A 24776-nucleotide genomic window follows, 5' to 3' on the forward strand; every position below is an offset into this window, starting at 1 on the left:
ACACAAATATATATATACATGTATCTATACTATATACATGGGTATATAGAGTAAGCTATACTGGAGAGTATTTCAACTTATTGTTATTGTCGAGGGATAAAACAGTTCTCTGGGCTCAGGCAATTGAGTTTTTATGCGTCGTTGATTGCTGCACATTTCTCTACCTTTCTCTCTCTGTGTCCCTCTCTCTCTCTCTCTGTCGCTCACTCACCCATTCACTTGCAGTGTGACATGCAATATTAATGTTCCCTATAATGCAATTTCCACATTGTCCTCTACTCCATTTGTCCCTAGCATTTCTTTTGGGTATTTGTTACTAATATGCTTCTTGCTTCTATTTTGCTATTTATTTTTTTTCAGTTTTTCTCTGCTTCCTTGATAGACTCTTTCGTTTACTTTGTGGTTCATGTTACTCAAATGGTTCAAGTTCTAGTTTAACTACTGGTTCTTTAAAGCTTTGTCTGTTGTTGCGCTTCTTTCCCTCTATTCAATACATATTTATATTGAGCTTGATTTTATTTTCTCCTTTTCTAGTTTTTATTCCGTTTATAAATTATATTTCCAGCTTTAATTTAATTTTTCAATTTAATAATTATTTTTTTGTGACTCATTTTTCAGCTCATTCCATTACTAGTTCATGTTTCTCTTAAGACTTGTTACTGGTTCTGAATCTGGTATTTTTCCACAATTGATTCTGTTCCTATTATGGTTTCTTCTTTTAGTTTATGAGTTCCTCTGCTAGCCTAGGCTTCACATTCAACTAAAGCTTCTCATTTTCTTTCTCTTTTGATATTTGATTATCTTGATAGTTCAGGTGCATCACTGATTCTAGTGGCAGTCCCTTAACAAGCTCTGCTTGGCCTTAAATTCTCATCCTCTTGGCTTACCTTTGAGTGTATCTTAATCAAAAGTTTGTTAGTAGTTCCAGTTCCAGTTCTCTTTTGCTTTTGAACTTTTCTTATTCATCTATATCTTTATCTATTTATCTTTTCTAATTTATCTATATATTTTTTCATCAAGCGTAGCTGATTCTATTCGGAGTTTGATTTTATTCCGATGCCAAACTAGTTCTTTTTTTATGCACCTCTTTTGGAACTAGTGCTTTTGATTTAGCATTTAGTTCACATATCTGCTTTCAGCTTTAGCTTACTTCAATTTTAATTCCTTCTTCCCGATTTTATTTGCTGCAATTTCCGTTTATTTTTATTTTTTATTTATTTATTTTAATCTTTTTTTGAATTTATTTATATGGCGCGCCTTTAATTTTAATGGGCCGCACATGTGAAGGCTATAAACGGTTTCGGTTTTGCCCAACAGTCGCATTGGCTGCGCATTGATACGGGCGACGCCGTAAACTGCGCTACGATTATTTCCCTTGTTGCTGTTGCTGCTGCTGTTGTTGTTGCTACGGCTACTGCTTGCGGGGCATGTGGCAAGAGCGGCCAAGCAAAAAAATTCCAACGAAGTGCGGTCATTTTAATAACGAAAAACATCAGCTCTTTATGCACTCATTGCCATTGTTGTTGTTGTTGTTGTTGTTGTTGCTCGTTTCGTTGTTTGGCTTCTATTTTACTTGCGCCACTCTACACAGCTTGCTGTTGTTGTTGTTGTTGTTTTATTTTATGACTTTCCCTTAGTGCGTGCTGTTGTTGCTCGTAGCTGCATAAAACTTTTTCAATATACCAGAGTACTTTTTGTTTTGCTACCCCGTTGACTTGCAGCCCATGGAACCACCCACACTCCCTCTCCCTGTCTCTCTGTCTCTATATGCATTGTTTAATTTTGAAATAATAGAAAACATTTCTGTTTAAATAAATACATTTAAAATTTAGATTTTGGTTCACTCTCTGACTGCCCGCTTTCCTACCCCTCTCTCTTTGGCGCTTAGCCTCAGCTGTTTAATCTCTTTAATCTCGGTTCTAATTGCCAGCTTAATTGCCTGTCATTTATTTCATATGCACATTATATATATATATATATATATATATATACACATATTTGCATTTAATATTTCATCATGTGTTAAGCGCTCCCAAATTAATTTTCTACCCCAAAATCTCACACAATGAAAACTTTTTTCTGACACAAAGTTTAAGCAGCAGCAACTTGGCTTTTTTGTTTCAATTTGAGAATTGAATTATTTAGGAGCTCAAATAGTTGCGCATGAACTTTTTTAGAAGTTCAACATCTTGAGAGAGAGTTTAAAAAGATTTTTCATTTGTTTAAAGTATTCAGTTTTATCTTCACAGTTGATTAATTAATCATGTTTTGGATAACTCTTGAGTGAGGGAATTATGCTTGTGTTGGGAAAAACAATATTAAACTGTATATATATATATTAAGAAATTTAAATTTGCTTTCTAAACAATACTTTTATATAAAAAATATTTTTTAAAATATTTAAAATATTAAAAATATATTATTTATGTGTAAAAGAAACTTAGAATTGACCTAACAGCTCTGCGCAGTGCAAGGAACTTTCTAGTCGAGTATTTCCTATATAAGACAGCCTGCGATATACACACATATATATATATATATATTACATATACTATATATTTATATTCCACTCTAATCTTGAAGCCTAAAACAAAGAGCTTTTAGGCTAGCATTTATAATCCTATTACCGTGTATAACAAAGTTGATATCCCTTTTAAATGTTATTAATATCCTATTATTTGTTTCTGCTCCCTCTACAGGGTCAGTGCTCGGCTGGCACACTGCCCATGGCCTGGGTTGATGAGGGACCTGGTCCGCCAATCTGTCCGCGTTCCTGCGCCGAACAGCAGCCAATGGAAAGCAGCATCGATAATAATAAACTCAAGTATTTCATAAATGCAAATACGATTAACTATAAGACGACGCATAATCGCAACAGCAACAGCAACAGCAACAATAACTTAAAGGCCATGTCTCGAGTGCGACGCGATAGGCAATGGGATGAGAATGTTGTTGTTGTTGATAATGCCCCAACGGAGGCGGCAGCAACAACAACCACAACCGAGCAGGAGTTGGACGATGTGGAGCAGGAGGCGTTGGAGGCAAGCAGCACAGTCAGCAGCAACATTGAAGATGAGATTATGCTGGATGAGGATCAATCCACACTGCTTTATAGCCAACTCCAGACACACGAACAACTCAGCGTCAACGAACACCAACAACAACAACAACAACAACAACAACAACAACAGCAACAACAACAGTGCCTTGATTACCTGGGCGATGCAGCCGAGACGAGTCCACAGCATCTGTGCGGCCTTCGCTCACCTGGTCAGCTGCTCGCCCGCCTGCGCACCCTACGACTGCGCCATTGCTGTGAACGTAGCGTGTTCAGTGCGCTTCACACATTGGCTCTAAATGTGACGCTCTCGGACCGGGATGAGTGCATTCGATTGCTAAGCGATCTACTCGATGTGGATGCGCTGGCCAATCGCATCACCTGCGAACTGGCCGAGATACTCTTTCGCTTCGACTGCCGCCAGGTGTATTCGCTGGTCAATCAATGCGATGACTGCAAGGTGAGTTCATAACTGCTATAAGCATAAATCGAATTGTATCTTTTCCTCTGCTACATCCAGTATCTGGTTATCAGATGTTCATTAATTGAAGTGTCATATCGTTGCAATGGGTTTTATAGCCTTCTCTGTTTTCATTAGCATATTCATTGTGGATTCTACAAAGTACATCAGCTCTTATTCTGGGCTAGGCTATAAAGCCTCTTCTATTTTCATTCATTCATCTTTATAATAGATCTCAGAAAGCTATACTTATCTTTCTCTACTCTGCTGTCTAATCGATCTAGTTTCCTTCTTGCTATGCTGTCATTTGCCTCTGTTGCCTCTTTTTTTGCTCGTCGCGTGATTAGTGTAAACAGAGATTTCCTCCCAAGTTAACATTCTGGAGTCTAGCCATACTTCATGTTACAGCTTCATCTTTATCTCCGCAGCTGTGTTTCCTACTTTTTTGTTCTCCTCTCCAGGTTACAGCTGCTCTTTTCCACTTCTCTAAAATGTATTTCTATGTATTATGTTTAAACTCTAGATTATCTCTAGAGTAAGTTAGCGAATGAGCTCTTTGAACTGCTTTTAATCTCTGTTAAAAATCCAACTTGCTGCTCCCAGTGTACTCATATTTCTGGACTAGGCTTGTAGGCAAAGTCTTTGGACTACTTCTTTTCTGCTTTTACAGAAATGAGAGCACAGTCCGTTTCCAAGTCTATTTCCCTAACTTTATTGCTTCCTCAAAAAACATTCGAAATATTTTAAAAAGTGCTTCAGAATTCTTGTTAAGCTCTGCGCAGCTCTTCTCCCAGGAGATAAAGTTTCCAAAAAGTGTTTTAAAATTCGTCAGTCTCTTTCTCCTCTCTCTCTCTCTCTCTGTCACTTCACTTCCGCAATGAATAGAAAGTGTTCTAGTCACAAATTCTATTAAATAGCTTCAAGCTCCTCAGTCGGTCTCTGTCTGTCTTTATCTCTGTGCATTTCTCACCGGATTGTCGCGGGACACGCGCTGGCATTACATCATGTTTTAATTAAATACTGTGCAATGGGTTGGCAACCCTTGCCACAGGACAACAACAACAGGACATCAACAGGACACAACATAACTCGCATTTAAATTCAGCCCGTTAACCCCAAAATATGCCAAGCCCCCAAAGCCCTCAAGCCACAGCCCGGCAAGACAAATGAAAACAGGCAAATGTATTTCTCTAAAAAATATACGACTGCCGAATACCCTGTCCGAATGTTGAGCTATAATCTTCTGTACATAATGAATCCTTAAGCAGAATTTAGCTTCAATTAGAGTTTCATTAAAAAGGGCAAGCAACATGTTGGAGAGCTTACATAACAGCTTGCAGTACAGTGTAGCCTGGCTATAAAGTGTTGTGATTTAGGCATGGGTATTTAACAAGCTTAAGGCAGCGATTGCTGTTGCTGCTGCTGCTGCTGTTGCAGTGTGTAAACTCTCAGCTATGGCTAAATCCTGCAGAGGGACGCAACTGCGTGACATTTTTAGCTGCTCATTAATTATTGAAGTCGGATGGACGGACGTGGGGACGGGCCTTGCCCCAAGAGCTGCCCACTTCACAAAATCCGCGCGCAGCAGTCGTCCAAAAAACCCCTCGGCCCTTCCCGGGTTTAATATTTCTGCTCGTAATTATCAGTGCTAAAGAGGGAGAGAGCAAGAGAGATAAAGAGAGAGAGAGAGAGGAACGAAGCAAAGAAGCAACGCGTTGCGGTTAATTTGTGGCACTTAGAGGTCGCCAACTGGCGAACTGTGCCACATTTTTCAAAGTCTGTGCAAACATTTGACTGCATATTTGATGACTCTCCCTCTCTCTCTCTATCTATCTATCTGTGTGTGTGTGTGTGTGTGTGTGCATAATTGGCAATTATTTGTTGCAAGCCTTTAAACAACTGGCAACAGAGCTAAGCTGACCAACTGGCAACTGGCAACTGGCAACTAGCAACTGGCAAAAAGCAAAGCTGGCAACCATGTCAAGCGAGGTGGAGAAGGTGTTGCGACAATGCGACCGCTAATGAGCGCCACATACAAAACTGGGCAACAGGGGCAAAAGGAAAAGCTTTGCTACGGGGGCAAAAGAAAAAAGTTGGAAAAAAATGAAGCAAAATCTCGTGAATGGCCTCTGTGTCTGTATGTGTGTGTGTGTGTGGTAAAAGCACGTTGCAAGCATGTGAATTGCGCTGCTGATTAAGAAAAACTTGAGGCAGCTGCTAAGCAGCAGCAGCTGCACACACACAACTGCACAACCGGGCGTATGCGTAATTTAAATTTAAATTTGTGTGCGTGTGCGTGTGTGGCTGGCACACATTTAAATGCCTGCACAACAGCAGCGCCAACAACAAGAACGGCAGCAGCAGGCAAACTACAGCCAGCGGTTGTAGACCCACCCCCAAAACACACACACACACACACACACACTCGCATACAAGCTAACAGCAGCCGCAGCCTTAACATGTTTCTAGTTCGAAACGCGACTGCTGTGCAAATCAGGTGATGCAAAGAGAGAGAGAGTGAGAGAGCAGAAGAGAGCGCGCTCGTGAGCACAATTTGTCAGCTGCTTAGCGCGCTCTCTCACTGACTCTCTCTCTCGTGCTCGCTCGCTCTTACGCCATTCAGCGCTGGCTCTCACATGACACGAAGCGTTTGAGGCTCTGCAACGTTTTTTTTCTGACGCCGTTTATATAAGCTGAGCTGTAGGAATTTTATTTACTGTGCATCTACATAAAATATTATGATATTTGATATTTTACATATGTTTCAAATATTCTTTAGGTTTATTTTGGTATATTTTAATAAAATGTTTGGCTTTAGTTTAATTCACTAGACAAAAGTCTTTTTGGCTTTTCCAGTCGCTAGTTTTTGAAATTTCAACTGCGCGCGCTGCGCTCCACATTCAGCGTCCAATTCCAATTGCCGAAAAAGCAAAAAGAAGAGCTAGCGAAAAATAAAGGAAAAAAAGTAGAAAACAACACACACACACAAACACACACACTTAGAGGCTTCCAGTTGGGCTGCTGCTCACACACAGAAAGCGAGAGAGCGAGAGAGACAGGCTTTGCACATGGCCAAGACGCGAGGCCTAATACTTGAGGCTCTGCAGTTTGGGCCAGTTTTAAATTAATTAACTCGACAGCTTAAGCAAGTCAGCCTTATATATGTATATAGTATATATAAGTATATGTATGCATACGTATCTATGTATATATGCTAAGTTGTTGTTGTTGTTGGCCCTCATATCATAATTACTGCTGTGTGTGTATTTATGATTACGTTCACCGCAAGTCGTCTAATTAGTCAAAAGGACTCTCGCCTGACATTGCGGCCAACCGCAGGGCCCCATAACTGCCAAAGGCGTTACACACACACACACCTACCACACACACCCACACCCACTAGTTCGCACACCTCTAACCCATTTTCATATTTGGGTTACGACTCTTTTGATGGTCAAATAAACGCAAATTAGTTGATGGCCATATAGAAGCTGGCTTCAAGCGTGGTCAAAAACACACATTAAATTCATATTGCATACCTTTAGGGGCGGCGACTACTGCTACTACTTCTGGCCAACCATTAAAAGAGGGCCCAACATTCGGAAACTATTTTGGATGCTCGTATTTCAATGTTGAATTCCACGCAAAAGTTTTTCGCTTTTTACAATGTTTTTTTTTCAGCATTTATAAAGAATTTAAAAAGTATTTTTGTTAAATGCAGTTGGAAATATTTCAAAAATATTCTAGTTTTTTTTATAGTTATAACTGTGTGTTTTCCAAAGGTATGTTCTTTCAGTTCCATCCTTAGCCAATTGGAATAGCTCTTCTTTTAAGAATTTTATTTTGCTTTTCGTTTTTTTTTTTTGTTTTCGAAACTGTTTTCTGTTCCTTTCCAATTTAGTGTTTTATTTCGTTTTTGTTTCAATTACATCATTTATCTTCACCTTTAGCTAAGTCCTTTAGTCCTGCAGTTTCTTGAATATCTTCATCTTAGAGACTCATAACTTATATTAAGCTTTCTCGGAGTATCTCAATTTTCGTTTCTATGCCATTCGTTTCGTAAATTAATAGTCTAAACCATGTTATAAGATTTTTATATATAATTTTTATTTCATCGCCTAACGTATTAATTGATATTAAATTTTATAGATTGCAAAGCAAGTGTCCCAATTCCATGCGTTTCACAGTTTTCATTTTACTTGTAGTGTGCTTTTGATTTATGCTTCTTTAAAAAAGGTATAGGCAGAAACTTGTTCTAGAAGAGTGTTTCAATTCCATACGTTTCATATAATATACATAATAAGATAAGCATTAAATGTAAATTTGGAATATTTAGCTTGATACGAGTTAGTTGCAAAGCAGTGTGTTTAAATTCCATTCGTTCCAAAGCTAACCGAAGCATCTTGCTTTCATATTTATAAATCTGGTTAGCTAAGAATTAGTTCTTGTATAATAAAGCTAGTAGTTAGATATATATATACTGATATATATGAATATTCATAGAGCTTTCCGCAGGTCGATATCAGTTTATATATAATTATTAGCTCAATCCATTACATAAGGTCGATTGCTCTGCGCCTGTTCCTGGTTTTTGTTCTCTTCTTTTTTCATTAAAATTTTCAACTCACAACTGAGGTCAAAGTTCAGACGCCTCGGGTTCAAGGTTATATATCAAATTTTACATGCCTTTTTTATAAAATGAATATATATGCTGTAGAGAAATGTGTGTGTGTATACCTTGCTTGTTGTTGCAGGGTCTCGCTCTGCTAACACTTTTCTCAGCTGCCGTTGCGTGTGGCTCTTTATCTTATTTTATCTTATTTTATTTTATTTTGTTAGGCAAAACTTTTCTTTTTTTTCTTTTTGTTCTTTTTTATCGCATTCTGTTGCTGGGCATCATCATAATCTATGCCCCATCGAAGATTTCGACAAGCTCACACACACACAGAGACAGAGAGAGAGGGGGAGAGGGAGAGAAACTGAAGGAATGTGTGTGTAAATTTGCATTTTACATATTACAAAGACACTTACGTCATCGCTGATAGGACATAAGCTTATGGGGGAGGGTAGTGGGTAGGGAGTAGGTTCCGTGTAGGCGTTGCATGGGTTTAGCCAGGGAAGGCATGTTGAAAGGAAAATTGTCAAAAGCGGAAGTAGCGTAATTTCATAAATGATTGATTACACACACTTTACACGCATTCTCACTTATGTGAACACACACGCGCACACGCACACACTTGTGTATTGCTTAGGCTCTTGTTGTTGTCTAGAGCTGGCGACAGCTGACACACACACACACACGCGCACACGCACACAGGCACAAGCACACAACTATTGCCTGTATTTGTATAGCTTTCGACACTGTTTTTTTTACTGCTACTGCTGCTGCTGCTGCTGCTTCTTCTTCAACTTCAACTTCTGCTTCTTGCTCATTTCTGTGTGTTTTTTTTTGTGGTTTTTTCTTTTGGACACATGTGCGCCGGCTGCGTAAAGCCAAAAGAAAAACTTTGCTGCGGTTACCCAATAATCTTTTTCTTTTACGCCAGTTTTTGCTTGCCATCAACATCAGCAGTTGCTGCCTACCTTTTTGCCACGCCTAGTGAAGTAAATGGCCCAAGCCGCCTCCCCTACTCACGCTTTATTTACAATCTAATAATTTATCGACTTTTGCGTGGGCGACGAGCGCGCGGCACGTTTACTGAATGGAAATGGCGTTGGGCATGGGAATGGGATTGGGATTGGGAATGAGAATTAGAATGGGAATGGGAATGGTACAACGGATCTGTTCGACAAGGCGACAAGCAGCAAAATTGCGTATACGCCGCGTGGGCCACTGCTGCGGCTGTTGCCGCATGCAAATGAAAATAAAAATGCGAATGAGCATTAGAAGAAAGCAAAAGCAAAAAAAGGGAACAATGAGAAAGGACCAGAGGGACGAAGACAAGGGGCATGAAAATGGACAAAAGACTTTGTTAGTTATGGCGCAGTGCAGCGAATGCTGCTAATGTGAAGCAGCAGCAGAGTCAGACGATTAATCAATAAAACGAAACCTGATGAGCAGGACACACAGACAAAGCACACAAACACACACAGGCAGACAAAAAGAGAGAACCGAATAGAGCCCAGTTGAAATCTCGTATGAATTGTGAAGGCGATAAAATCAGTGAAACACATTACTTTGGCAGTGCTTTGGCAAGCATTAAATCAGCTGTCAATTTGGATAACAGCTCAATTAGCTTCACACAACAACAAAATTACGGTTAAAAAGTTATCGAAAGATAACTTCAACTTGTTTGCCATACGGGTTGAGCACGTGCTTTTCAGTGCAATTTTCATGCATGGCTTTCCGGCTGGGTAGTTGGGGGGCAAAGGGTAGCCGAAGCCAAAGTGTTTCAGGCAGCTGCTGCTGCTGTTTGCACAAAGACTTGTCAGTCAACGCAGCAGCAGTAACGCAATCTCATACACACACACACAGACGCGCGCAGGGACAATATGAAAAATGTTTTGGAAAACATGTTCGTAATCCACAATCGACAAAGATAAATCGCTTTTAGTGCGCTTCAAAGCATTTATTTAAATTTACGCTCTCGCTCGCACTAACACACTCACTCAGCCAGCTTACACTCGCTCTGGCTCTATCTAACTCGCAGTCTTATATAAGACAGGCGCATATCAGCGAGACAAAAGGACAAAGCTAGGCGAACAGTTGGCAAAGTGAAAACCAAACCAAACCGAATTGAACCAGAACCAACCGGAATGAACCCAAAAATGGATAAATGTGCAAATGTGTGGGAATGGGTGAAGGGCGAAGGCAGCACTAACTGTTAACTGTTAAGAAAAACGAGCAATGGAGTGGCAGTGGAAGTAGAAGAGGGAGAGCGAAAAGGAGAGCGATAGGCAGAGTGGCAGGGCAGACCGCGCATTTATAGCAACAAAGACAAAATGTATAACGGGCGAAACACTCAACTGTCGGCGATTGTCTCACTCGTTGACGCCTTTGTTGTTGTGGTTGTTATTATAGCTGTTGTTGCCATGCATAAGCTGACGTCATACGTGTCTATATTCAACATCCACTGTCTGTTTGTCTGCCCATATGCGTGTGTGTGTGTGCGTCTGAGTGTGTGTGCGTAACTGTAGCTGCGTATTAGTGTCATTCATACTTTCGGCTTTCTATGTGCATGTGCGTGTGTGTGCATGTAATGAGTTGTGAATGACTCAGACGCTTAATGAATAAATATATAATACATATTGTATGTGAGTGTGTATGTGGGTGTGTGTGTATACATACATATATGTGTGCATGGGTATTTGAGTTCAAGCCGATTGATTTCATTGGAAATTTAATACCTTGTTCTTAAATCCTTTTACAAACATGAGTAGCAAAGCTGCACTGAGAGAAAATTATATATCTGAATATATACTATATATAATATATACATATAAATTAAAACAGAAAAATGTTTAATTTAAAATTAACCTTTAGAAAAATTAAACAATTCATAAAAAATGAAAAAAAAATTTAGAAAGAAATTGTTAAATAAAAATTTTAAAAAAATTTTTAAAGAAAAATTAAAAAAAATAATTTTTTTTTAAATTAGCTTAAATTAATTAAAGTTAATTATTGAAAATTTCTTAAAATGAAATATATAAAAGATATTACAAATTTAATATATGAAATATGTTTGAATAAATATATATTTAACTTAAGCTGACATATAAATTGAATTGAATTGAAAACCCGTTTCAATTTCCCTTTTTGGCATCGTTTTTGTACATTTTCTCACAAATTAAGTTATAAATCAGAAATATTTCCAGCTTTACTGCTCACTGATTTATCACGAACTTCTATATAATATGTGTCCAATCTATCTACCCACCCTTCAGGCGCACATGTCTCCTGTTCAGTTTCTGCTGCTTCTGCTTCTTCTTCTTGCTCCCTTTGTCATAGTTGTATGGAATATATTTATATATATCTATCGCAATGCTATTTATTTGCATAAATGCAGTGTTTAGTTTATTTTGCAGTTTCCGTCCGGTTGTCTGAATCAGTCAGGCGCTACTGATAGCCGAACCCCCTGAAGCTGCCGCCTGCTACTGCCCCTTCTTGGAGTCCTCGTTTGTCTGCGCGTTTCCCTTGCATTGTCCTCGTGGTCGTCGCTGATGGCTGCCGGGAAAGGCGTCTGCGATTTGACAATGTGCGAGCTTTGCTTCAGGCTGAGCGCCCAGCTGTAAACAGAACTAGTGAAGGGCTAGGGCTAAGGGGGAGCTTGGTGTGTGTGTGACATATGTGTGCCATACACACATATGTGTGTGCGCGCTCTGGCTCTGGCTGTGCAGCTCCGTCGCATTTCAATGCTGTTAACTGCGCCATGTGGCATTTCAATTATGCAGCTGAGAATATTTAAGCACTTCCCTTTCACTCAAACCCCCCTCGCTCTCTCCCTTTTTGACTCCCACTCGCCATGTTGCATGGAAGTTTAATTAAAATTTAAAACGTTGTTGTTGCACATTAAACGCACATCAATTGCGCTTGACTGGCGCAATAATTCGGTTGCACTTGCTTCCACGATTCGTTTTCTCTGCTTCCCTCTCTCTCTCACTCACTCTCTCACTCACTCTTTATCACAAGTTTTTCTGCCTGATTTGCAGTGCCTTTTTTCTGCTGCTTGCTGTGACTGCGTCCTGTGATAACCTGTGGCAGTCGGGTCACATGTGTGGCACAGCCATTGATGATATTGCTATCGCTTTTGTTACTCTTTGAGCTGCTGTTGCTGCTGCTGTTTCTACTGGCTTTGCTAATGCTATTTGCTTATTCTATTCCTGCTGCTCTGCTGCTGTTACTACTCCTCTTTTTCTGTAACTCTTGCTCTGTGAGCGCTGCGTTATCCTCTGGCAATCAAGTCACATGTGATGCAAAGCTATTGCTGTCATCGCTTCCATATTTTGTTACTCTTTGTGCTGCATCTGCTCCCAATGCTAATGCTGCTGCCTTTAGCTGCTGTTGCTACTTATTCATCTGCTGCCGATTACCTAATGCTACCACTGCCATTGCTGCTTCCCTCTGCTGCTATTATATGCTCATTCTATTCGTCTCGAATCATATTTGCTGTTGCCGTTGCTACTCTTGCTGCTGCAGCTGTTCCTGCTGCCATTCTGCTCCATTTTCAATTCGACTTTGTTGTGCTACTATAACAAATTGTTCAATTCCTCGTATTACCATTGTTCCTCACATTGTCAATCTCTCTCTCTCTTTCTCTGCTCTCTACTTGACTACTTCTTCTGCCTTCTACTACTCCTACTTCTAGTACCTACTACTACCTCTGCTACTAGTACCTACTACAACTACTAATTTTACCTACTACTACTTTTACCTATTGCTACTTTTATCTACTACTACTTTTACCTATTACTACTTTTAGCTACTACTGTTTTTACCAACTACTACTTTTACCTTCAACTACTTTTATTTACTACAACTTCTACTACTATTTCTACTACCCTCTTCTAGCTTCTGTTACTACTACCTTCTACTACTACTACCATCTACTACTACTTCTAGTACTATCTATCTATCTATCTACTAATTCTACCTACTACTCTTACTCCCATCTTCTACTACTATTACATAATACTACCATTATTACATGCTGGTACTACTACACATAATACTCTTACTATATTCTACTACTACTAATTTTCAATCTTCAGCCGACTTGCTACGTTTACTACTATTTTCTCATCTTAGTCCTGCTTTTGCTTAATGTTTGCTACTATTTCATTTGTAGTTATGGCTACAACTCTATTTTTAACGTGCCCTTTAGGTTACCTTATCTCTTCTTCTTGTTTTTTCTCTTTTGGCTGTAGACCTTATTTCAGCGTATTTCCTTTTCGACAACTAATTATCTTGCAGCTATTCATTTTACAATATAAATTCGTAATCTTAACTGTTGCCTATTCTCATTCTCTTATTTTATTTGCTCCCATTTCTACTGCAGCTCTGATCCTCTTCTGTGTGCAGCTGCAACTCCAGCTCTAGCTGATTGTCTTGCTGCTCTTCCGTTTCCTTTCACTGCTGTTGATGTTAGTCCTGCTGCCGCAAATCCTTGGGCTGCACTTTTCACAATTACTACTATTTTTTCGACTACTAACTCCACTACCTAAAGCTGCTGCCTTTTCTCGTGCTGTTGTTCATCATCCTGTCAGCCTGCTGCAATAGCTCTGCGCTGCTTTTTCTCCGCCTTAAACTGCCTATTCAATGTGTGCTCTGTCTAAGGCCCAGTTAATAGCTCTTTGTGTGGCAGCTCTCTGACTGCCGCTGCTGCTTCTGCTGCTGATGTTGCCCTTTGGCATTGCACACAGAGGGGGAGAAAGAGATAGAGGGGGAGAGAGAGAGAGACAATGTTGTTGCAACAGTTTCTTATTTTTATAGCTCGTATTTAACGCAAATGTGCACAAAGTTGTCGCCAGTCAAATGATGTCAAATGTTTTAAGCGTTGGCCAACATGGCAAACAGGTTGACACTAAGGTTTAAGCACTGCTTAGATCAATACAGTAGTCGCTGGCTTAAAAGAACTGGTATTAGCATAATATTTATAAAGAGTTCAAATGTCTATGACATACTAATACAACGCGATTACAATTCAATTCATGCTTCGTTTTCCAACACTAATGTACAATGGCGTTGCCACCTGATTGGTTTGTTCAGCAAAGTATATAAGCCTATTCTAACTGTTTCATGGAAACTGACTCATTTTGTGAAAGTTTTTGGTACTTAATTATGATAGCACTATTGCACTTTCCAACACTGGTTTTTAAGGGTGTTGCCATTATGTCGTATTACATAGTCAGCCTAAGGGGTTCGACTTTTAAGCTTTAAATTAATAATTTTGCTTTCATGCTTTATTTTGCAACACTAAATGTTACATGGCGTTGCCACTTGATTGCATTATTAAGCCAAACTAAGTATAAATCTATATTTTAAATATGCCTATAACTCCTGGAATCTCAAATCTCGCAACTCTTCTACAATTTAATGCACAACTCTTCCAAGCTTAGTTTTGCAACACTATATACGAATGGCGTTGCCATATGTTGGGACTCTAATGTCATAGCTGGTTCTCCTATTTCATTTCCCTCAACTCTCAACCTTGGCTACCTTTGTAAATTCTTCTTTTCCGCTTCATTTTCCAACACTGCTCACAAATGTTATGCTAACTGTAACATAACCTGCACCGTATTAGCAATTCCTTTGCTTTCGTTTCACATTTCCAAGTAAACTTTTTCGTAATTTGGCCTTTCATCAGGTGTCACACGCAGCCTGTATTAGGCAGAGCCAGTCTCCAGCTAAGTAGAGAGTCTGTAATAAATGGAATGCTTTGGTTTCGATTTACGCTTTAATGGCACTGCACCGAAAACTTGGACAGCTGGGCAATAGCTGATGCAGCATCCCAATTTGATGTGAGCTTGATGCTAGCTTGATGTTAGCTATATGCAATTACCAAATGAAACAGCGCTTGCTGCATGTACTGACAGTATCTCGGTGTGTGTGTGTGTGTGTGTGTGTGTCTGTCTTTGGTTTGTTAACCAGCACATGCTGGCTATAAAGTGGCAGCAACGCACTTGACCAACTGTGGCACGTGTTGTCGCATTGGCTCTGGCAATAAGCGCTGCTACAGCCAATACACACACATACACACACACACACACTCTACTCTCACACACTCTCAAGTAATGCTTTTGGTACAAGGATAAACTTTTATTTTTCAAACCATATTCTGCCCCACTCCACCTTGCTTTTCCTCTTTTCTCTCTCTCTGTTTCTGTGTATATTTTCTTTCGCTTAGTTTTTCTTTTTCCTTTTTATTTTGTTGCTGCTGCAACGTTGCAAGCACATTGCGGATGCTGGTTCATTGCCTCGTTTGTTTTGTTTGCCACACGGTCACGTGTTACCTTCGTCTTCTTTGTCGAGTGCTGCAGCGCATAAGGCCAGTTGCCCACCCCCCCTCTCGCTCTCTCTCTCTCTCTGCCACGCTCTCTTTCACTGGCTGCCCCATGTTGGCAGCTACGTGCAACACTCGAGTGCAACTCGGACGCGAAATTTAAAAGCCACAAAATCCGCCACACAAAATGCCAACTTGTTAAGCTGCGAGCAGCAGCTTTAACGTGTCCAGCAAAGTGCTGTGAATGAGGGCACGAGGGCAGCTTAAAGTGTTTCACGCGCATACTTGTGGCTTTAATTATCATTTATATGTATATATATATAAACAAATGTATTTATGTAGCTGTATATATGTGTATAAATTTGATTGTCAAGTGCTCTCTGCTCTTAGTGCTGCTGTTTTTAATTTATTTTGAGTTCTTCTTCAAATGTTGCCAATTTACTTCAATTATGATTGAATTGGTTTGTTTAATAAATATACAAATGAATAATAAGTTTAAGTAATATTTAAGTGGGCAGCTATGACATTAATATATTAAGAACTCACATATTTGACAGCTTCTCAAATTTATTTGAATGTGGGAGTTAGTGTTGAGAGTTAGCATAGATTGATGCCAAGATCCTCTAAAAATGCAGAGAAACTATGAGCGCTAACTGAACGCCATAGATTAAATAGTGCATTGCATAAATTAGGGTATGCTCGACTGCAGCGTTTTCACTTGACTTTGCTAGCGACTTAAATTAAATCTACCCAAGCTTCTAGACCATAATTTTTGTTATTCAAATAAATTTTAGATAGAATTTAAGTTCTTTGTAATATTCCGTAATTATTTTAAATACAAGAAAAACATTCAAGTTTATTACGCTGAACTTGTTGAGATAGCTTCAAAATGGCCGCCAACTCGCATCATAATTTTTGCATCAATTTTTTTATAGCTGAAGAACTTAAGTAAAAATGTCAAAGCCCCAACTTCTGACTGGCCATGCTCTACTTATGCTTTTTTATATGTTTTGTTAATGTACCCAACACACACACACACATACACAAACAAACAACGGCCACTATGTGTGTGTGAGTGTGTTGGGTTTTTGTGTTTTTATAACGCGCTTGGTCAAATTTGCATTTTTAAGTGAAAATTTAACGTTATGTATGCGCGAGTGTGTGTGTGTGTGTGTGTGTGCATTTGTGTGTGTGTTTTGTTTTGTGCCTCATTTTCAGTTTAGTGTTTATGACGGATGTATGTAGACCCCGACAAGTGTCGGCATTTATGCATAATATAATACAGAATTTGTATATATATACAGATATATATATATATATTTCGTATGCCTATCATGCATCAGTTACACACTGCACACACACACTCCCATCTGTGTAAATATATTAAAGATATATGATATATGCAAAATTATCACATAAAGCATTTTCCATTTGGATTTTAATTAGGATTTTGTATGAAAATCAGTTGGAAATGTGTTTTGCTCGTCACTTACACTGTCCAACACAATTATGAATTGGATAAGCACATTAGTTGGCAATGTTGTGCAAATAGTGTGCAATGAAATGAGTTAATTGAAGAGCTAATCGTAGGACCTTTTTTAATTATGAAATTTGAGTTAGTTGAGGCATGCCTCGAGCTAGATTTAAAGGGTTTCGGGTGTAAAGTGAAGTTGAAAAAGGGATTGGCTCTGGAGACCTATAGTTCCTAATATAATAATAATTTTGTTTTATTTATAATATTATCCCTGAGCGCATTAAAATTGGAGATTCAGATTATATAGTTTTTAAGCAAATGGATGAAGCAGCTGAAGCAGGCGTGACAGACTCCAAAAGGTATATAAATTCGTGATCACGATGATGATCTGATTATTATGGTCTTGTCCGTCTATTCGTCTGTCCTTGTCTAATTGTTTGATATATTGAAATATCTTAATTCTTATAACATATATAATTTCATATCATAATTTATTTAATTTTTGCATATCATCTTAGCTTCGCCTTTTATTATATTAAAGTAATTATAATATAGTATATGGCAATCATATAATTGAATAATGATTGAGCTGTCACAAAGCCGATAAATCAATTGTCCCCGAAGTCTTTTGAATGTATCGTTTATCAATTAAGCCGAACAGCCAAATCGTTCAATTCAATTGATATGAAAAGTCACGTAGAGAGAAAAATCTGCAACGATTTCGCAGACGCATTTGCATTAATGCAGCGAGTGAAGCGATTTTTAAATTAATTTACAGCAGCATTAAAAATCAACGTTTATTATTTACTTTTGTTTTTCCTTTTTTATATGTGCATTCAGAAGAAAAAGAAAAAAAATGAGTGAAAAAACTGTAGCATACTTTTATGGGCAGACGAGAAAATTCGCTTATGTTGCTGCAAACACACACACACACGCAGCCAGACGCCATTATGCAAATTGCACACATATATATGTATATATAACTATAATTTTGTTTATATTTATATATATACAAAATATATATATAGAGTGTAGCAGTAAAGCTGCGTTGTAACCAAAAATTTACTGCAATCGCACAAATCAAATCATAACTGATTTGCATACATACGACTCGTGTGTAACTGTGTGTGTCTGTGTGTGTGTGTTTGTGTGTGCCATATCAATTACATTACTTGCTCTCAGTTGATGTTACAATATTACGACTAGTGCATCTGGTGTTTGTTGGTAGTGCGCCAAATCTTTGTCCAATTTCGGTCACGTAGCGGTTCCATAACGCGTCTGATTCAAACACCGCCTCCGTCCAGTTTGTCGTGAAAGTGTATTAAAATGCTCATATTACCCGCCTGCTCGCCGCTCATTGAGCACTTGACCACTTTAGTGTGGCTCATTTTGATGGCATGTGTTGCTCCGATTCGCAGCCATTTGAACCCTCTCGAAAAAATAAGCCAAATAAGAGCCAAGCAAAATTGAAGTAGCGGCAGCAGCAGCAGCGAGCACGCTTAGGAATCCATAAAATATTTATGCTGCTCGTCCAATGGAAGGCAAATGCTTGGGGCCATACTTGAACCCCGATACGATGTACCAAAAATAAGTGAGACCTTTGCTTAGCTGGGTGTGAGGCGAAGTCTGGAAGTCATGGCAAGTGCGCTATGCTATGCTAAGCAAACAAAGTTGATTATGTTGTGTATGTGTGTGTGTGTGGTCATTGTGTTTACACTGTCCAGCGGGCAATTTGTGCCTTAACAATGCAGTCCAAACCAAAAGCTGACAAAATGCAAATTAGTTTCATAGCCATAGCAAGTTGCCAAGAAAAAATTGCAAATATATTTTTTATTACCCATTTAGTGCAAACTGGCTGGCAAACAATTTTTATAAATTACTTTTCATTTACAAACAGTTTAAGTGTAAATTTCTCTAAATGGAGTTTGAAAGATGTGAGACGAGCAGAAGCTGCCAGAAGCGGCTGTCCAAAAGCCAATATGTATAACTGAAAATGAGACATAAAGTGAAGCTTGGCTGCTTAAGTACGTCTTAAATCCATTAACATGCATGTTAAACTGCATGTTAAGGCTTTTCAACAACTAATTCAGCTCAACTGTGAGTTGTTGTATGCCTCAGTGTTTTCCCAGTCAGTCCATTGCTTAATCTTCAACATATCAATTAACATGCATGTCAAACTTCATGTTAAGCCCTACTGAGCAAATCTAGCATTATATGTAACTGTCTTGTACCTCAGCGCTTTTCAGAATATCATATTCATCTAAGCTGAAAGTTAATATGCATGTTAACATGCAGGTTAAGCGTCATGTCAAGGCCTTGCCTCAATTCCAGCAAATCTTATATCTAACTATTTTGTGACTCAAGCTTCGGGGCAACAAATTATTTGTAGACTTTTATTACATACTTGGAATACTTTGAGTTTTAGTCAATTGAGACTTGGCTTTGTTTGTCTGCGGAACAGTTCAATAGCACATGAAATTATGATAGTTATTCCTAGAATGTGAGCTCGTAAATCTTGCAGCCACAATGTCTGCTTGATTTGTCAAACATAAAGGCCATTCTGCTGGCCGTCCATTAACTTTAATGTCCTAGTGTGCGTGTGTGTGTGTGTGTCTGTTCTTTTTCAAATAAAAAAAAGAAAGAAATTTAATGATTGGCTGCCGGGTCATTGACAGGGCGCCCAGTGCAAAGGTTTCAGCGATGCCTTTGTTCTCGCCGCTGACAACAATCGCCACCGTCGTCTGACCTTAGCTTCAACTTTAACCCATTTAAAAATATAAACCAGTAGCTGTTGGCCCCGAAGCCAGTGATTTGTTTTTTATTTTTAGGACGGACACTAAAAGTAGCACGTTTTGTAGCTGCAAGATAGATGCTGAGTGTGGATATCTTATAATATATATGCTAGAAGAGAGCTTTGAGCCAGGTCGCGATAGTTGCTTATAAATTCATACACTATATATATATATATACCTTCCTTCATGCATTTTATATATATATATATATATATATATATTTATATAAATTCTTAAAAATATCATTAAAAGATGTAAGTTCTAAAGCATGTTGTTTGTTTGTTTGAGAATCACATAGGAAGGCACTGATAATAAATGCATTTCAGCTTCTGCTGCTGCTTTATCTCCCAGTCAATTAGTAAACCATTTATAGCAACCTACTTGACATCATGAGAAGCACATAGAAAGGCGTCATCATACAATACATTTCATCTTCATCAACTCCTTTCGTCTGTTAGTTAATCAGCCAGCACAAATTGCTGAATGTGTATATATTAAGATTATAAATTCTATCGTAGCATTAATTGTTTTCGATTGGAAAATCGTTTAAAAGCGCCCAACGCTTGTCTGTAGAAATTTTGCACGTCGCAGAGTCTGCGGCACGCATCATTAACCAAATATTGCATTTTTCAATATATAACACAGCGCCTGGCTGCATCTCACTTTCCCCAGACCCAAACCCCCTTTGCCCTCACACACACACACACGGATTCCTGTCGATTCCCTTCGCTTATTGCCACGCTTGGCATGTAAAATCCACACGGCCAATCAAACGCGCGCAGGCCAAGGGTCAGGTTAAGGGTTAGCGTGGGTGTGGATGGGGATAGGAGTGCAGGGGTGCATGGACAGGGCACATGAGTAACTGATTCGCATCAATATGCTGCATAGCTTGGCCCCGCTCCCCTTGCTGCTGCTGCTGCTGCTGCTGCATGTGCACGTCAAAGTAATGGACGAACACGAAAATTCAGGCATACGCAGCAAACCGCCAACAGCCGGACAAACCAGGCAAACCAGTCAAACCCGGCAAACCACCAGCAGCAGCAGGCAGTGGCTGTCAGATGTGGGTGGTTGGGTGGTTTTTGGTTGCTGGCGCTGGCATGGGTGTGGGTGTGGGTTGTCTGCGGTGTCTCTGCAGAGTGAATGACTTTTGCGCCTGGCATTTAAATGAAGGCGCAGCTTAAATGGATTTTGGGCTCACACACACACACGCATACACACACACATATATATATATATACATTGCATGCGTGTGTGGAGTCTATGGTTATCTTTACTTAATGCCTTGAGCCCTGCTTGGCCAAATCGTTCTGACGTGTTTCGCTGCCAGCACAATTTTAACTTTTCAAAAAGAAAAAATTTCATATTTTAAAATTTAATTTCACCTATATTTCACTTGAATTTCAGCTGCTGCTCTTATTGAAACTCTACTTTTTTTGTTAACTCATTTAATTGCCTCCAATTAGGCACTGCGTTTGTTGCGCCCATTTGCATGCCACTAATTGAGTTGCGCCCCAAACAGACGCTGCACTTAGACCTGTGTACTCAACTCTGTTATGCTGTCTCGCTTGCTCTCCGTCACACTCTAGCACTGTCTCTGTCTGTCGCTTCTGTCTACCATTAATGAAAAATACTTTTCATAATTAAATAATAATTTGGTGCCTTGTCTCGCTTTATGGTGCTGCATAGATAACGAATACCTTTGCTCACTTGTGGCTGTTGCCTTTTTTGCAGAGTTCACAAACATTGCCACGCCCACTCACACACTTATATATATATTTAGATACACATTCAAGTCTCTGCCATTGTTTCTTGCCTTTGCTGCTTCAGCATCTGGCATGAGTGAAAGGCAAACAGACTTTTGCTTCAGAAATTGTATACAAATATTTCATTGGCTAAATGAAAAACCCTTGAAAAAAACTAAATTCTAACAAATCTAAACATAGATTTAGATAAATAAGAGTTATTTTCATTTTTCAATTAAATACATAAATATGCAAAAGTTAATAAACATTTCTTATCTCTTGCTTTTTTTGTTGCATTTATCTTTTTAATTGCCAAATTCGAGCGAAAATATTTACTCCAATTGTTATTCTGTTTTGTTGTGCTATTTTTACCTTTAGTTTAAGCCAGCATCAAATTTGCTTCTGTCACTGTCTACCTCTCTCTCTTTCTCTCTCTCTCTCTCAACACCCACTGCTCCCTTATCGAATATTTTTTTTTTTTTTTTTTTTTTTTTTTTTTTTTTTTTTTTTTTTTTATTTCTTTATTTTGTTGCAGCTTATTGTCTTAGACTCTATAGCGCATTTAGCTCTAAACCTTAACTAATGGGAGGGCAGATATGCCAATTATTCTGCACTTGTAGCTACTATCTTAATTAGTTCTAATATTGTCTAGAGGATGCGATCTCTTCAGTCTTCGCCTATTGTTGTTTATAGCCAGGTTGCTTGCGAGATGGTTAGGATGCGCTGCAAGTCTGTCCGCGTATCTTGAACTGTGTCGCCCAATGAGTTCAGCAACTGTGGGAATTGCTAAATCCCTATGTAAGACTGAGTTTCTTACAAACCAGCTGGCTCCAGTCCATCTGCGTAGTGCTTTATTCTGCAGGGTCTGAATTTTGTTCCTTGTAGTCTTCGCCGAGGAGCCCCATAGGGAGATACCATATACGAAGGTTGGGACAACTATTGCCTTGTAGATGGCGGCCTTGCTGCTGTAAGACAACTTGCTTGAAGCTCTCAGCATCCAGTCGAGGGTTTTTAGCTTGCTTTTGCATTTTGAGGTTACTTGACTTATGTGCGCTTTAAAAGTCAGCCTTCTGTCAAGAGTGATACCAAGGTACTTTACTTTTGAGGCTTTGGGAATAGTGGGCCCCAATGCAACGCTTGGGCAATCTCCTCTTCTAGTGGCGAAGGTAGTATGTACAGACTTTTGTGCATTAATGGTGATACACCACCGTTTTGCCCAGCGTCCGAAAGAGTCCAGATATTTTTGTAGTGAGTCTGAAGCTTCTTGCGCAGATACGTGACGTGATAAGATGGCGGTGTCATCTGCATAGGTCGCTATGAGTACTGCATCTGTACTTCCTATATTTGGCTCGGGAGTTGGCATATCTCCTGTGAATAAAGTATAAAGTGTTGGGCCTAGAACACTACCCTGTGGTACTCCAGCCATAATTGGTCTAGTCAAGGATACTGCTTGCCCCCTTGACACTTGGAAGGTTCTTCCAATAAGGTATGAGGATAGCAACGCGAAAAATGGGGCTGGAAGGGTGGTCCTCACTTTCTGCAGCAGTCCCAGGTGCCAAACTCGATCAAACGCCTGTTTGATGTCTAAAAAGACGGCAGAGCAGTACATCTTTTCTTCAAAGGCTCCAAGGATATGGTGCACAACTCTGTGAACCTGTTCCGGTGTTCCATGCTGTCTCCTGAAGCCAAACTGATGGTTTGGAATGGCCTCCTGGCGTCCCAGATGTGTCAGTACTCGTTCCAGAAATATTCTTTCGAATATTTTGGAGAGTACTGGCAACAGGCTAATTGGTCTGTACGACTCAATTTCTCCCACGGGTTTGCCAGGCTTAGGAATCATCACAATCACGGCGCGCTTCCAGCAGGCTGGAAAGTGCCGGATGCGGAGCATGGCGTTGTACACCATAGTTATGTAGTCTATGGTGGAGTCAGGCAGTGCTCTAAGGACTCTGCCGTTTATTAGATCATATCCAGGGGATTTTTTTGCCTTCACTCTTCTGATGTGTTCAAGAACCTCTTCTTTTGTACATCCAGTTATCTGGTCTTCAGCTGGGAGGGGCGAGAGAACGATGTCTTCTGTTGCTTCGATTTCTGAGGCCTCTGCGGTAATCACCGGCGTGAATTGGTCTTGAAGGTGGTTTGCAAAAGCCTCAGCTTGAGCTTCGTCTCCAATGTGCCAGGAACCAGAAATGCTCCGAATGGGATGACGACGTATTGGCTGCCGTTTGAGCTTTCTTGTAAATTTCCATAATTGAAACTCTGCGTCAGTGGGCGATTCAGCTCGTACCAGCGCATCGCTGATACACCTCTTTTGAAGCAGGGCGAGAGCAGCTTTAAGATGCCTCGTGGCTTCGTTGTACATGGATTTGGCATCAGGCGTGCGTAATCTTAACCAGCGTCTCCTGGCCCATCTTTTGTGTATTAGTAGGTGTTGGGCCTCCAAGGTGAGGGGGATGTTGTACGGAGACTGTTGTCTTGTTTGGCAAGATGGTGGGGCGGCTTGGTGCGCAGCTTTGACTATTTCTTCCTGCAGTTTGTTTGCTGCGTAGTCCACGTCTTCAGGAGTGTTAAGTTCCATTTCTATGTGCAAAGAGTAATGGAGCTCGCGCCTAAAGACTCCTAAATCTGATCCTGCTGGCAGTAGTTGTTTCCTAATGGGCAAGGGCTGTGGCTGCGCGTGGATTGTGACTATTAGTGGCAGGTGGTCAGAGGATAGGTCCAAGGATTCTTCAATGGTCAATTGCCGGTCACAGATGCCTTTGTAGACAGCGAAGTCGATTGCCGAGGGCCTGTGTCCATTAATTGGGTAACGGGTGGGGGCTCCAGTCGCCAATATGCTGAATTGTAAGTTTTGAATCGCCTCAAATATGACTTCTCCGCGACGATTCGCACTATTGCTTCCCCAAAATGGGTGCCATCCATTCCAGTCGCCGCCGATGAGGGTCTTATTCAACCTTTGGCCTAGAACCTGTTCCATGTGATGATCACACAGACCAGTGTTTGGCGGAAGATAAATTGACGCAACTTCGATCGCTCCAATAGACGTAGGCAGGGTGATGGCTGAGACCTGCATTGTTGCGTTGCAAATTGGCAGTAAAGGTGTATGCGGTATTGTTGCTCGTATGAGGATTGAGGATCCACCAAAGCAGTTTGCTCCTTCACCATGAGCCTGATAGTGTTCGTATCCGAAAATTTGTGTAGTGGGGCACTCATGAGTTTCTGTTATTAACATTATATCTATGTTTTCTTGTGAGAGAAACGCAGCCAGTTCCTGAGTCTTGTTTCTCAGGCCATTGGCGTTCCAGATACCC

The 24776-nt window shown here is 39.9% G+C and overlaps 1 protein-coding gene across 4 annotated transcripts in view; it reads left to right on the forward strand.

The window, feature by feature from the left end:
• The window catches only part of LOC111593847, a 57634-nt gene that overhangs the window by 24754 nt on the left and 8104 nt on the right, over positions 1 to 24776 (forward strand). For all 4 annotated transcript variants that reach the window (XM_030225064.1, XM_030225062.1, XM_030225063.1 and 1 more), the window contains one exon: positions 2700 to 3518. In XM_030225064.1, the coding sequence (XP_030080924.1) occupies positions 2700 to 3518 (819 nt within the window). The remainder of the gene's footprint in view (positions 1 to 2699; positions 3519 to 24776) is intronic.

Source organism: Drosophila hydei, unplaced genomic scaffold (assembly GCF_003285905.1).
Source record: "Drosophila hydei strain 15085-1641.00,03,60 unplaced genomic scaffold, DhydRS2 tig00008122-arrow-pilon, whole genome shotgun sequence".
Lineage (NCBI taxonomy): Eukaryota > Metazoa > Arthropoda > Insecta > Diptera > Drosophilidae > Drosophila > Drosophila hydei.